The 16,144-nt window shown below is 45.7% G+C and overlaps 1 protein-coding gene across 1 annotated transcript; it reads left to right on the top strand.

Moving 5' to 3' along the window:
• The first annotated feature begins 92 nt into the window (after window positions 1-92).
• Window positions 93-14,966, top strand: LOC139273641 (gastrula zinc finger protein XlCGF8.2DB-like). The gene is made up of 2 exons (XM_070890647.1): window positions 93-243; window positions 13,934-14,966. The coding sequence occupies exon 2, from the start codon at window positions 14,250-14,252 to the stop codon at window positions 14,862-14,864; it is 615 nt and encodes a 204-aa protein (XP_070746748.1). The 5' UTR covers window positions 93-243; window positions 13,934-14,249; the 3' UTR covers window positions 14,865-14,966.
• Window positions 14,967-16,144: the final 1,178 nt, after the last annotated feature.

Here is a 16,144-nt window from a genome sequence, read left to right on the forward strand (position 1 = left end):
TCATCGCCGACAACAAAGTCGCCATGCGGGTTAATCTTGAGCTGTGTCAGAAATGTGTCCCAGCCGCTCTCTTCCATGGTTTGGCAATGATAAATAGTATATACTTCAATGCAAGGAAGATGATACAAAAGTTGACTGTGTGGTTGATAGTGAAAAAGAAAGCTATAGACTGCAGGAAGATATCAATGGACTGGTCAGGTGGACAGAACAGTGGCAAATGGAACTCAATCGGAAAAGTGTGAGGTAATGCATTTGTGGAGGGCTAACAAGGCAAGGGAATACACAATAAATCGTAGGACAATGAGGTGTAAAAGAACAAAGGGACCTTAGAGGGCATGTCCACAGATTTCTGAAGGTCGCAGGAAGTAGATAAGGTGGTTAAGAAGGCATGCAGAATACTTGCCTTTATTAGCCGCGGCACAGAATACAAGAGTAGGGAGGTTATGCTTGAACTGTATAAAACACTACTTAGGTCACAGCGAGAGTACTGTGTGCAGTTCTGGTCACCACATTATAAGAAAGATGTCATTGCACTAGAGAGGGTACAGAGGAGATTTAGGAGGATGTTACCTGGACTGGAGAATTTAGCTATGAGGAAAGATGGGATAGGCTGGGTTTTTTTTATGGAATAGAGGAGGCTGAGGGGAGACCTAATTGAGGTGTATAAAATTATGAGGGGCCTAGATAGAGTGGATAGGAAGGACCTATTTCCCTCAGCAGAGGGTCAACAACCAGGGGGGCGTAGATTATAAAGTGGTAGGAGGTTTAGAGGGGAGATCTCTTCACCCAGAGGTGGTAGGTGTCTGGAGACCACTACCTGAAAGAGTGGTAGAGGCAGAAACCCTTGTAGCATTTAAAACGAACTTGGATGTGCACTTGAAGTGCCGTGATCTACAAGGCCACGGACCAAGAGCTGAAAAGTGGGATTTGGCTGGATAGCTCTTTGTCGGCCAACACGGACACGATGGGCTGAATGGCCTCTCAGTGCTGTAAACTTCTGTGATTCTATGATCCTGTACTTAGTGATGAAGTTTGTAAATTATGAGAAATATAGAAGATTAAGGGGTGATGTAATTGAGGTGTTTAAGATGATTAAAGGAGTTGATGGGGTGGATGGAGAGAAACTATTTCCTCTGGTGAGGGAGTCCACAAAAAGGGGACACAACCTTAAAATCAGAGCTCAGCCGTTCAGGGCTAATGTCAGGAAGCACTTCCTCACGCAAATGCTGATTGGCTGTTTCTCTTGTCTGGAGAGTCTAGAACTAGGGGTCATAGTCTCAGGATAACATACGGCCATTTAGGACTGAGATGTGGAGAAATGTCTTCACTCAAAGGGTTGTGAATCTTTGGAATTCTCTGCCCCAAAGAGCTGTGGATGCTCAGTCATTGAGTGTATTCAGGGCCGAGATCGATAGATGTTTGGACACTGAAGGAATCCAGGGATACGGGGAAAGTGGAGTTGAAGTACAAGATCAACCTTGATCTTATTGAAAGGCGCGGCAGGCGAGAGGGGCCGTACGATCTACTCTTGCTCCTATTTCTTATGCTCTTACAGCGTAGTGGAAATCCGGAACTCTGTTCCCCATAAAATTGAGGCTGGGGCTAATTGAAAATTCCAAAACTGAGATTGATAAATTATTCTTCGGCAAGGGTATTAAGGGCGATGGAACCAAGGCAGGTAGATGGAGTTAAAATACTGATCAGCCACGATCTAACTGAATGGCACAACAGGCTCAAGGGGCTGAATGGCCTTTTTCTGTTCCTCTGTTCCTACACAGTGATGACTTTTGTAAACAGCTGTTACAGGGGATTAGAAGGGGAGGATTAAACCTGGGCCCCTCCTGTTCCTATGATTCAGTCACACTGGGTGTTACCTTTACCCATTGGGAGGAGGCTCCAGTGACCCTGCTGGAAAATGCACGTGTGAGGCCTCAGGTGAGGACATAGAAACATAGAAGCTAGGTGCAGGAGTAGGCCATTCGGTCTTTCGAACATTCAATAAGATCATAGCTGATCATTCACCTCAGTACCCCTTTCCTGCTTTCTCTCCATACCCCTTGATCCCTTTGGCCGTAAGGGCCATATCTAACTCCCTCTTGAATATATCCAATGAACTGGCATTAACAATTCTCTGCAGTAGGGAATTCCACAGATTAACAACTCTCTGAGTGAAGAAGTTTCTCTTCATCTCAGTCCTAAATGGCTTACCCTTATCCTTAGACTGTGTCTCCTGGTTCTGGACTTTCCCAACATCGGGAACATTCTTCCTGCATCTAACCTGTCCAGTCCCGTCAGAACTTTATATGTTTCTATGAGATCCCCTCTCATCCTTCTAAACTCCAGTGAATACAGGCACAGTCAATCCAGTCTCTCCTCATATGTCAGTCCTGCCATCCTCGGAATCAGCCAGGTGAACATAGAAACATAGAAAATAGGTGTAGGAGTAGGCCATTCGGCCCTTCTAGCCTGCACCGCCATTCAATGAGTTCATGGCTGAACATGCAACTTCAGTACCCCATTCCTGCTTTCTCACCATACCCCTTGATTCCCCTAGTAGTAAGGACTTCATCTAACTCCTTTTTGAATATATTTAGTGAATTGGCCTCAACAATAGAACCTTCGCAGCACTCAATAGCAAAAATGTCCTTCCTCAGATTAGGAGACCAAAACTGAACACAATATTCCAGGTGAGGCCTCACCTGTACAACTGCAGTAAGACCTCCCTGCTCCTATACTCAAATCTCCTAGCTGTGAAGGTCAAAATACCATTTGCCGCCTTCACTGCCCTGCTGTACCTGCATGCCTACTTTCAATGACTGATGTATGTACCATGACACCCAGGTCTCGTTGCACCTCCCCTTTTCCTAATCTGCCGCCATTCAGATAATATTCTGCCTTCGTGATTTTGCCCCCAAAGTGGATAACCTCACATTTATCCACATTATACTGCATCTGCCATGCATTTCCCCACTCACCTAACCTGTCCAAGTCAACCTGCAGCCTCTTAGTATCCTCCTCACAGCTCATACTGCCACCCAGCTTAGTGTCATCTGCAAACTTGGAGATATTACACTCAATTCCTTCATATAAATCATTAATGTATATTGTAAGTAGCTGGGGTCCCAGCACCGAGCTCTGCGGCATTCCTCTAGTCACTGCCTGCCATTCTGAAAAGGACCCATTCATCCCGACTCTCTGCTTCCTGTCTGCCAACAAGTTCTCTATCCACGTCAGCACATTACCCCCAATACCATGTGCTTTAATTTTGCACACCAATCACTGTCGAGGTTCACACATGGAGATTGGGCACATGGGTCACATAGTGGAAAGAAACTGGTGAGTGTAGAACTGAACCCAACCAGAGTCAGCACCTTCAGGGGAGTAAAGGGAGGGGAACCAGTGACTGTAGAACTGAACCCAGCCAGAATTGGTAGTGAAAACTGGGAGTGGAGGAGAAACAGTCTAGGAGATGTGCGATGTGCTTGGATTTCAGCACAGCAGGAGGGACAATGTGTGGGACAGGGATTTACAGCTTTATGGGAACAAGAAAGGAAAGAATCTTCCATGGAAAGTACATATGCCTATTCTGAATTTCTGTCCTGTACTTTCAATGATGAGTTTTGAAATCTCCTTTCACAGTGTATTAGAAGGTGAGATTTGCAGACAGGAAACTCAAATGAAACATCACGTCAAGATCTGATGTAGTTATTCGATTTCTCAAGACTTGAATATCATCAGCCTTTGAATGTGGAAGGAGAAATGTTTCTCTGTTCTGTCTGTGGGAACAGATTTCAAACATCAGTGTGACTGGAAAAGCACCGAGACACACACACCCGTGTGAGAGTGTTCCAGTGCACTGCCTGTGGAAAGAGCTTTAACCAGTTACACAGCCTGAAAAAAACATCGCACCATTCACAGCAGGGAGAAACCATACATGTGTTCTGTGTGTGGACGAGGCTTCAACTGATCATTCTACCGGTTTCCAGCTTTGCTGCTCGCTGGCTTGTGGTTTTAATTTTCTCTGCCGCTTCTCTGGACTCTGGGGAGGTACCAGCGGATTGGAAAGCAGCTAATGTAACGCCTCTGTTTAAAAAAAGGGGGCAGACAAAAGGCAGGTAACTATAGGCCGGTTAGTTTAACATCTGTAGTGGGGAAAATGCTTGAAACTATCATTAAGGAAGAAATAGCAGGACATCTAGATAGGAATAGTGCAATCAAGCAGACGCAGCATGGATTCATGAAGGGGAAATCATGTTTAACTAATTTACTAGAATTCTTTGAGGATATAACGAGCATGGTGGATAGAGGTGTACCGATGGATGTGGTGTATTTAGATTTCCAAAAGACATTCGATAAGGTGCCACACAAAAGGTTACTGCAGAAGATAGAGGTATGCGGAGTCAGAGGAAATGTATTAGCATGGATAGAGAATTGGCTGGCGAACAGAAAGCAGAGAGTCGGGATAAATGGGTCCTTTTCGGGTTGGAAATCGGTGGTTAGTGGTGTGCCACAGGGATCGGTGCTGGGACCACAACTGTTTGCAATATCCATAGATGACCTGGAAGAGGGGACAGAGTGTAGTGTAACAAAATTTGTAGATGACACTAAGATTAGTGGGAAAGCGAGTTGTGTAGAGGACACAGAGAGGCTGCAAAGAGATTTGGATAGGTTAAGCGAATGGGCGAAGGTTTGGCAGATGGAATACAATGTCGGAAAGTGTGAAGTCATCCACCTTGGGGGGGAAAAAAACAGTAAAAGGGAATATTATTTGAATGGGGAGAAATTACAATATGCTGAGGTGCAGAGGGACCTGGGGGTCCTTGTGCATGAATCCCAAAAAATTAGTTTGCAGGTGCAGCAGGTAATCAGGAAGGTGAATAGAATGTTAGCCTTCATTGTGAGAGGAATGGAGTACAAAAGCAGAGAGGTCCTGCTGCAACTATACAGGGTATTGGTGAGGCCGCACCTGGAGTACTGCGTGCAGTTTTGGTCACCTTACTTAAGGAAGGATATACTAGCTTTGGAGGGGGTATAGAGACGATTCACTAGGCTGATTCCGGAGATGAGGGGGTTACCTTATGATGATAGATTGAGTAGACTGGGTCTTTACTCCTTAGAGTTCAGAAGGATGAGGGGTGATCTTATAGAAACGTTTAAAATAATGAAAGGGATAGACAAGATAGAGGCAGAGAGGTTGTTTCCACTGGTAGGGGAGACGAGAACTAGGGGGCACAGCCTTAAAATACGGGGGAGCCAATTTAAAACCGAGTTGAGAAGGAATTTCCCAGAGGGTTGTGAATCTGGAATTCTCTGCCCAAGGAAGCAGTCGAGGCTAGCTCATTGAATGTTTTCAAGTCACAGATCGATAGATTTTTAACCAATAAGGGAATTAAGGGTTATGGGGAGAGGGCGGGTAAGTGGAGCTGAGTCCACAGCCAGATCAGCCATTATCTTATTGAATGGCGGAGCAGGCTCAAGGGTCTAGATGGCCTACTCCTGTTCCTAATTCTTATATTCTTATTGACCTACGGTGACCTCCAACTTGCATCTGTTTCGCCATCAGCTTCCTTTCCCGCCACCGACTCTGATTCCTATGGCAACAACATTCCTCCTCGAACTCTCTGCCCCTCAAATAGCCTCTGGACTTCACTCGCCTGCTCCACCTGTCTCTGAATTTGGACAGCGGTTCGTCGATGCTCCGTGTCGGCCCCATCCTGCTGACACCGGCTTTGTCCCTCCATGGGACCTCGGACTTTGACCCTGGTTCTAGCCTCTAGCCCGTTTTAAGTAGGGCCTGTCCCAATGGAACAGCTCCGTCTTTCCCTAGTACTGGTGCCAGTGTCCATGAAGCAAAACCCTTGCCTCCCACACCACTCTTTGAGTCACACTTTTAACTTTCCAATCTGCTTATCCCTGTACCAATTGCCGCGTGGCTCACGTAACAATCCAGAGATTATTACCTTTGAGGTTCTGCTTTTTAATTTGGACCCCGACTCCTTCAGCAGAACCTCATTTCTAGTTCTACCTATGTTGTTGGTTCCTACATGGACCACGACAACTGGATCCCCCCCTTCTCACTCCAAGTTCTTCTCCAGCTGTGAGGAGATTCTTTAGCCCTGGCACCGGGCAGGCAACACAACCTTCGAAACTTCCGGTCGCGTCTGCAGAGAACAGTATCTATCTCTCTGACTATACTGTCCCCCAACACAACTACATTCCCTTTCAAAGTATCCAGATAACTCCCCCCTCCCTGATGCCCCACAATGTCTGCACCTCAGACTCCAGCTCAACAACTCTGAGCTGAAGCTCCTCAGGATGCATGCACTTACTGCAAAGGTGTTTGTCCGGGATCACAATGCTCCCCACAAACTCCCACATGCTGCATTTGTGACACACCACCTGCACTGCCAGCCCTATATCACCATGTTCTATTTAATTAAATGTTATTACATTTGTATTTAAGTAACTTATTTTACAGTTTAGTTCTTTGACTTCTTACTTGATCTGCATTGAGTAATGGATAATGACATTAAATATCTACCTGTAACACAAAGCATTACAAACAGTGTGGGCAAAAAGCTGCAACTCCTTCCCCCTCTTCTCCCAATTCCCACTCTTTCCAAGTTCCCAAATAAACCATTCTGTTTAAGTACACTCCGTTTAAGACCGCACTGTGCAGACCACTCAAAGAGTGGTGAGGGAGTCCACAACAAGGGGAAATAACCTTCAAGTCAGAGCTAGGCCATTCAGGGGTGATGTCAGGAAGCACTTCCTCACACAAATGCTGAGAGGCTGTTTCTCTTGGCTCGAGAGTCTAGAAATAGGGGTCACAGTCTTGGGATAAGGGGTCGGCTATTTAGGACTGAGATGAGAAATGTCTTCACTCAGGGATGTGAATCTTTGGAATTCTCTACTCCAGAGGACTGTGGATGCTCAGTCATTGAGTATATTCAGGGCTGAGATCGATAGATTTTTGGGCACTAAAGGAATCAAGGGATACGGGGATAGTGAGGGAAAGTGGAGTTGAGGGAGAAGATCAGCCATGATCTTATTGAATGGCGGAGCAGGCTCGAGGGACCGCATGGCCCACTCCTCCGATTTCTTATCCTCATATGTTCTTCAAGGGTAGTGGAAATCCAGAACTCTGTTCCCAATAAAACTGAGGATGGGGGATAATTGAAAATTATAAAACTGAGGTTGATAGATTCTTCTTCGGCAAAGGTATTAAGGGCGATGGAACCAAGGCAGGTAGACGGAGTTAAAATACTGATCAGCCATGATTTAATTGAATGGCGGAACAGGCTCAAGGGGCCGAATGGTCTTTTCCTGTTCCTATGTTCATGATGATATTTGTAAACAGCTTTTACAGGGGATTAGAAGGAGAGGATATGCAGACAGGATTAAACCTGGGTCCCTCCCGTTCCTATGATTCAGTCACACTGGGCGTTACCTTTACCCACTGAGCCATTGGGAGGAGGGTCCAGTGACCCTGCTGGAAAATACACGTGTGAGGCCTCAGGTGAGGACAGTGGAATAGCCTGTTGACACTCGCTGTCGAGGTTCATACAGGGAAATTGGGCACATGGGTCATGTATTGGTGAGTGCAGAATGGAACCCAGCCAGAGTCAGCACCTTTTAGGGGTGGAGAGGGAGAGGAACCAGTGAGTGTAGTACTGAACCCAGCCAGAGTCAGCACCATCAGGGGTGGAGAGGAAGAGAAGGGTAAAATAGTAGCAATTTGTGCAATATGCCTTGTTCTCTCCCTGGATCTTAAACTACTGAACTCACTCTTCCTCTAAAACTTCAGCTTGGTGTCCCTCAGTCCCTACTCCTTGATTTACCACACCTTCTCTCTCTTTCCCCCTGGATGTGTTCCACACTCTGGACCTTGGGCCTTCCCCAGGGATTCTCAGTATGAAGAGGGGGAATGTGTGTTGAGACAGGATGTCCCAGCTCTCCACCTTTAAAGGGACACGGAGAGGACCAGCTGGGCTGAATGGCCTGCTTTATGACATCACTGCAGTGCCTCGCAACCAACCTCACTGAGCCCTGCTCATTGTGGACTGGCAGTGTTTGATGGGACAGTGTAGAAGGAGCTTTACTCTGTATCTAACCCGTGCTGTACCTGCCCTGGGAGTGGCTGATGGGACAGTGTAGAGGGAGCTTTACTCTGTATCTAACCCGTGCTGTACCTGCCCTGGGAGTGGCTGATGGGACAGTGTAGAGGGAGCTTTACTCTGTATCTAACCCATGCTGTAGCTGACTGCAGAGTGCTTCAGGCAGACAATATGATCTCAGAATACCCCATTCCCCAGCACTGACATCCATCACCTCTATGAGAACATCATTTAACCCAAAGATAAGAGAAACCCATCACCTGGACACAGATGCAGAGGGACAGTGAGTGTCTCGAACATTGTTGTGCAGTGTGCTCGATAGTTCCTCCCTGGGTCTGAGCCTTTTGGTGATGATTTGAATTTGATGTCCTCGAGTTACTGACTCACCGACTGGTGGAAATAGTTTTTCCTCATTTACCTGATCACATTCTGACCACCTCCCTCAGATCTCCAATTCTCCTTTGTTCTAATGAAAAGAGCCCCAGTTTCTCCAATCTCCCCTGATAACTAAAGGCTCTTGTCCCTGGTATCGTCTCAGTGAATCTCTCTGCACCCTCTCCATGGCCTCGACATCCTTCCTGGTGTAAGATCCCCAAAACCTGACACAATATTTGAACTACAGTCGAACCAATGATTAGTACAGGTTTACATGACCTCTGCCCTTTTGTACTCCACACCCCTATTTATAAAACTTAGGATCACATGTGCTTTTTAACCACTTCATCAACTTGTCCTCCCACTTTTAAAGGTTTGTGTATCTGAAGCCCTTCTAGGTTTTAGAGATATTAACATAACATGGCTAAAATACATCTCATGGGATTAAGGGTAATATATTAGCATGGATTGAGGATTGGTTAATGGACAGAAAACAGAGTAGGAATGAACGGGACTTTTTCATAGAATCAAAAAAATGTACAGTATGGAAGGAGGCCATTTCGGCCCATCGTGTCTGCACCTGCCGACCAAGACCTTTGCTTAAGAAGGGAGAAAGGGATAGACCGAGTTATTACAGGCCAGTACGCTAACCTCAGTGGTGGGAAAAGTATTGCAAAAAATCGGAAAGAATAAATCTTCATTTGGAAAGACATGGATTAATCAAGGACAGTCAGCATGGATTTGTTAAGGGAAGGTCATGCCTGACTAACTTGATTGAATTTTTCAAGGAGGTAACCAGGAGGGTCGATAAGATCAGTGCGTATATTGTAGTGCAAATTAATCTTAGCAAATCTTTTGATAAGGTCCCACATGGCAGATTGGTTATGAAAGTAAAAGCCCATGGGATCCAAGGTAAAGGGGCAAGTTGGATCCAAAATTGGCTCAGAGGAAGGAAGCAAAGGGTAATGGTTGATGGGTGTTTTGTGACTGGAAGTCTGTATCCAGTGGGGTTCTGCAGGGCTCAGTGCAGGGTCCCTTGCTTTTTATGGTATGTATCAATGACTTGCACCTAAATGTTGGGGGTATGATTAAGAAGTTTGCAGATGACACTAAAATAGGCTGTGTAGTTGATAATGAAGAAAGCTGAAGAACAGTGACAAATGGAATTCAATCCGGAGAAGTGTGAGGTAATGCATTTGGGGAGGTCTAATAAGACAAAGGAATACACATTAACTGGTACGGCATTGAAAGGTGTAGAGGCACAAATGGACCTTGGAGTGTAGGTTCACAGATCCCTGAAGGTAGCAGGCCAGGTAGATAAGGTGACTAAGAAGGCATGTGGAATATTTGCCTTTATTAGTCGAGGCATGGAATATAAGAGCCAAGGACATTATGCTTGAACTGCATAAAACACTGGTTAGGCCGCAGCTGGAGTACTGTGTGCAGTTCTGGTCACCATATTACAGGAAAGATGTGATTGCACTGGAAAGGGTGTAGAGGAGATTTACAAGAATGTTGCCTGGTCTGTAGAACTTTGGCTATGAGGAAAGATTGGATAGTCTAGGTCTGTTTTCTTTAGAACAGAGGAGGCTGAGGGGAGACCTGATTGAAGTGTATAAGATTATGAGGGGCCTGGATAGAGTAGATAGGAAAGACCTGTTTCCCTTGGCAGAGGGGTCAACAACCAGAGGGTCTAGATTTAAAGTAATTGGATGGAGGTATAGAGGAGACATGAGGGAAAATGTATTTACCCAAAGGGTGGTGGGAGTCTGGAACTCACTGCCTGAAAAGGTGGTAGAGGCACAAACCCTCACCACATTTAAAAATACTTGGATGTGCACTTGAAGTGCCGTAACCTGCAGGGCTACGGACCTAGAGCTGGAAGATGGGATTAGGCTGGATAGCTCTTGGTCGGCCGGTATGGACACGATGGGCCGAAATGGCCTCCCTCCGTGCTGTAAATTTCTATGGATTCTATGACATAAACTGGCTGATATAATGTGTATAGCGTGAAAGAGAAGTTTAGTCTGAGTTAGAAACTCGACAATCGATTTGGTGCAGACAGGTTGCCATGGCAACACTGATAAGACATTCCATTCACTGAATCCACTGTTGGAATCTGTAATCAGATCAGGGGAATGAACAGGGTTTGTCTGTCAGTAACCACAATGCAAGCTGAAACCAGAGTGAGTGTCACAATAGATTAGATTTATAATGTGTGATGTTTATCCCTATAATTGTGAAACTATAAGAAATAACAACTATCAGCAGGCAGGGTAGTTTAGAGATAATGAGAAAATTACTGAAGAAAAGTAACTGCTGGGAACCAGGGAAAGTGTCCTTGTAAATCACAGATTAGAGAAGTTCCAGCTGTCTTTTCCCAGCTTCCTGCCCAAACCCAGCAGAGAAGACACAGAAGAGTCAGGTGCCAGAGGTGGATCACTGCAGTGTATAAAAGTGAGGGGAGACTGATGTAAGGGGACAGTCAGGACTGGAGACACCGGAGATCAAGCTCTCGGCGCCCGAGGTTCCATCCAGCGGGCTGACCTTGTGTCAGTTACTGTGGGCACGCGGGACTTGCATGTTTACTCTGATTGATGGGTCAATATAAGTTACGGTGGAGGACAGAGAATCTGCTCATCTTACATTTATTTGCTAAGGTAATAGTTTCTGACACTGGACTTGCTAATTAACAGGACAAGGCATTAGCTTGAATCTAACACCTCTTTCCTATTCTGCTTCTCTACTGCTTTTACATTTTTACCATTTAATGTACTTTTCTTAAAATTTCCTTGTCCCAAAATGTATCACCTCACATTTCTCTCTGTTACATTTCAGCTGACATCTACCTGCCCCATTTACTAACCTGTGTATTCACACTGAAACTATGTACAGTCCTTTCAGTTGGCCATGGGCCCTTTTTTGGTCTCCTCTGGAGATTTTGATCGTGTGCCCCATATACCCAAGCCCAAATCATTTCTCTATATTGAGCAGAGCAACACTGACCATGGGGACACCACTGTTTACATTTCTTGGATCTGAAGAGCATCCATTAACCACTATTCTCTGTTTTCTGTCCTATACCCAACTTCCTCTCCATGCTGCCCCACTCCCTTTAATAACATGAGCCTTAATTTGATGAACAAGCCTCCTGTCCGGCACCTTATCAAACACCTTTTGACAATCCATCTACACAACATCCACTGCATTTCCTTTCTCACTGCACTGTGTTATTTCCTCAAATAATCCCTGCTGTCTGTCCTGAACTAATCCATTTCACTACCAAACATTGCAATGTTTGCCCCACCTTGTTGAAAGCCACAACAGAAAGATCCACAAAGCGGCGACTCGTCAGGGAGCGTCTGCAAATGAAGCAGAAACATGGAGTGGTCAGGGGGTGCCTGTAAATGAAGGAGAAATGGTGACAGGCCAGGGAGGGTCTGTAAATGAAGGAGAAATAGAGACTGGTTTCCCTCTCTCTCTTGTCCCCTGTCATATGCAATATATGTGGAGGATTTTTATGAAAACTGATCAAAAAAGAATTTTACAGAAAATAACTGATTTCACATCTTATGTAATATAGTTATAAATTGGGATGGTTCAAAGGAACTTCTTTGTCCATATTTGTAAAGCAACAAAGAGTGGGCGGGAGAGAAAATCATTGACTCATTGATTTTGTTCTCACTCTGCACACAGGGGCTTTCTCAGCATCTCTTCTGAAGGTGCTGGTAATTGCCGGGGAGATGGTTTACAGCCCATAGAATTGTAACAGGTGGGCCCAGATTTAGATCACCCTGTTCTCTGAACTGCTCAAGTCCCACTCCAGAGACTTGAGCACAAAAGTCCAGGCTGGCACTCCAGTGCAGCACTGAGGGAGCACTGCACTGTCAGATGTCGTCTCTTGTGATGCGACGTTAAACCGAGAACCCGGCTGCAACTCGAGTGGATTTAAAAGATCCCATGGAACTATATCGAAGAAGAGCAGGGGAGTTACCTCGGCGTCCTGGCCAATATATATCCCTCAATCAACATCACGAAAATACGTTATCTGTTCATTGCTGTTTGTGGGAGCTTTCTGTGCACAAATTAACTGCCACATTTCCTACATTAAAATAGGAAATACAACACCTGCCCTTTCACCTCCTCCCTTCCCACCGTCCAGGGCCACAGACACTCCTTCCAGGTGAAACAACGATTTATTGTACTACTTTGAATTTAGTATACTGTATTCGCTGCTCACGATGCAGTGTCCTCTACATTGGAGAGACCAAATGCAGATTGGATGATCGCATCGCAGAACACCTCCGTTCAGTCGCAAGCGTGACTCTGAGTTTCTGATCGCTTGTTATTGAAATTCTCCGGACCACTCCCACTCTGACCTCTCTCTCCTCGGCCTCCTCCACTGTTCTAATAACGCTCGAGGCACAGAATTTCACCTTCCGGACTCAACATTGAGTTCCACAATTTCACCATAACCACCGCTCCCATTGTTTAGTACAGCAGCTGTTGGTAATGATCTCCATTTACACCTCCTCCAGACCCATCTTTTGTTTCTTGTCCCATCACCATCTCCTTTTGCCTTGCTGCATCATCCCTTTTGTCATTTAATCACTCCTGTTTTTCCTCCCCTCTTTCCCTGCCTCTGCACTTACTTAAAACTTATATTCAAGACTGAGATAGATAGATTTTTGGAGTCTTGGGGAATCAAGAGATAGGGAGATGGGGCGGGAAAGTGGAGTTGAGGTTGATGATCAGCCATGATCTTATTGAATGGTGGAGCAGGCTCGAGAGGCCGGAGGGCCGACCCCTCCTATTTTCCAGTTCTGATGAAAGGAAAGTGACCTGATACGCTAACTCTATTTCTATCTCTACAGATGTTGCCTGAGTATTTCCATTATTTTCTTTTATATTTCAGGTGACAGTGAGTGTAGAACTGAAACCTGCCAGAGTCAGCACCTTCAGGGAGGGGGAGGGAGGGGAACCAGTGAGTGTAGAACTGAACCCAGCCAGAATCAGCACCTTCAGGGGAGGAGAGGGAGAGGAACCAGTGAGTGTAGAACTGAACCCAGCCAGAATCAGCACCTTCAGGGGAGGAGAACCAGTGAGTGTAGAACTGAACCAAGCCAGAGTCAGCACCTTCAGGGGAGGGGAACCAGTGAGTGTAGAACTGAACCCAGCCAGAGTCAGCGCCTTCAGGGAAGGAGAGGGAGGGGAACCAGTGAGTGTAGAACTGCACCCAGCCAGAGTTGGTGGTGAAAACTGGGAGCGGAGGACAAACTGTCTTGAGACGTGCGATGTGTTTGGCTTTCAGCACAGGGAGGAGGGAAAGAGTCGGATGGGGATTTACAGCTTTGGGGGAACAAGAGAGGAAAGAATGTTCCATAGAATCTAGAATTGTCTGTTCTATACTTAGTGATGAGTTCTGTAATCTCCTTTTACAGGATATTAGAAGGGGAGATTTTCAGACTGGAAACAGAAACCAAACATCACGTCAAGATCTGACAGTTACTTGATTCCTCAGGCCTTTGAATGTGGCAGGAGAATTATTTGCTTGTTCTGTCTTTGAGATAATATTTCACAAATCGGCATGACTGGAAAAGCACTGAGACACACACATCCGCGTGAGTGTTCCAGTGCACTGACTGGAAGGAGCTTTAACCAGTTACACAACCTGAAAAAACATTGCACCATTCACAGCACGGAGAAACCATTACACGTGTTGTGTGTGTGGACGAGGCTTCAACTGATCATCCAACCATGGAGAGTCACAAGGACACCTGCACCATGGAGAAACCGTGGAAATGTGGGGACTGTGGAAAAGGATTCAGTTACCCGTCTGAGCTGGAAACTCATCGATGCAGTCACACCGGGGAGAGGCCATTCACCTGCCCCATTTGTGGGAAGGGATTCACTCGGTCATCCCATCTGCTGAGGCACCAGCGAGTTCACACTGGGGAGAGGCCGTTCATCTGCTCTGACTGTGGGAAGCATTTCACTCAGTCATCCAACCTTCTGACACACCAACAAGTTCACACTGGAGCGAGCCCATTCACTTGCTCCATGTGTGGAAAGGGATTCCCTTCATCATCAACCCTGCTGACACACCAGCAAGTTCACAATGGGAAGAGACCGTTGACCTGCTCTGAGTGTGGGAAGGGATCCACTAGTTCATTTAACCTAACACACCAGCAAGTTCACACCAGGGAGAGCCTATTCACCTGTTTGGAGTGTGGGAAGCGATTCACTCAGTCATCCAGACTTCTTACTCACCAGCAAATTCACACTGGGAAGAGGCCGTTCACCTGCTCTGAGTGTGGGAAGGGATTCACTCATTCATCCATCCTGCTGACACACCAGCATGTTCACAAGTGACTGCAGGGGTGGGAGTCTACTGTTATTGCTGATGTTAAGCACATCCCGGCTGAACCATGTTCATTCTGACAATTGGGGTTTGTTTCTGCTGATAATGACCCCTGTAACTGGGCTGTTGTTTAATATTTTGATATTTCAAATAAAACAGTGTGTCGATATTTAATGTCTCCAAGATAAGAGGAGATTAATTGATGTCCTATTTCTGACTGCTCTATTTTGGGCCTTTTTTCAATTCTAACTCTACATTATTTCAGTTCTCAAACCTGTTCGTTACTCTCAGGGACAAGTCCCAGCTCCCCCTACCTTCCAGAGTGCCTCTCCTTGCCTTGGTATCCAGGGACGGTCTCGGTAACATGCCCGGGATCACTAAACACAAAACACAGTTTGTTAATCATGTTCAGCTACTGGACTTAGCGTGTGCCTCACAGCATCTCTCTCACCTTCGCTGTGTGAATAGAGCAGCATGCCTGCAAACCTCGTCTTGAATTTAAATCCACTCAGCAAATGTATTTAACAAAATATGAACAAGTAAATACATCACGGCCCAATAATCCAACTCCTTATTGACAGCAGGAAGTCTGTTGTCTAACTCCTCGAGTGAACAAAATAAAGAGCCCAAATGTAAGAGCCCCTCGAATCCTTTAATACCTTTCAAATCGTGACCAGTTCCTTATTGTAGAATTCTCTGTCCCTGTGGGAGTCAATATTGGTCAAAAACTGCTGATTGAAAACTTATAAAAAATGTTCTCTTTTTCAGCATTTCAAGCTGACCTGTTCCTTCTCTGAGAATCTCCAAGGAGACTCTTTGATTTGAACACATCTCTCTTTTATATCCACCATTAGAGTTACGGGGAATTCGAATACATGACCACTCAAATTTAAAAGAGCCCATCAGTCATATACAGACTGAACCAAACACACAGCTCGGTGTCAGTATGAACTATTCCTCTCACCAGCCTGTAAATGAAACCTGTAATACTGAGGCTAAAATTCCCCCTCCGTGTGCTGGGGGTGCAGGCAGTGCTGGGCAGAAGGAGCAGCAAACTGGCTTCAGAGCTGACTTTTTCCTTTCCCGGGGTTTTGCGATGAGCATATGCTGGGGCCCATTGAGCTTTCACTGCTCCTGACAGGGTAGATGAGAGAGGATGTTTCCCCTCATGGGGGAACCGAGGGGCCATAGTTTCAGAATAAGGGGTTGCCCATTTAAAACAGAAATTAGGAGGAATTTCTTCTCTGAGGTTGGTGAATCTTTGGAATTCTCTACCCCAGAGAGCTGTGTA

Source organism: Pristiophorus japonicus, chromosome 9, assembly GCF_044704955.1.
Source record: "Pristiophorus japonicus isolate sPriJap1 chromosome 9, sPriJap1.hap1, whole genome shotgun sequence".
Taxonomy (NCBI): Eukaryota; Metazoa; Chordata; class Chondrichthyes; family Pristiophoridae; genus Pristiophorus; species Pristiophorus japonicus.

Excerpts from the sequence above, each read along its gene's own strand:
- LOC139273641 (XM_070890647.1), top strand. The coding sequence starts at position 14,250 with ATGGAGAGTCACAAGGACACCTGCACCATGGAGAAACCGTGGAAATGT.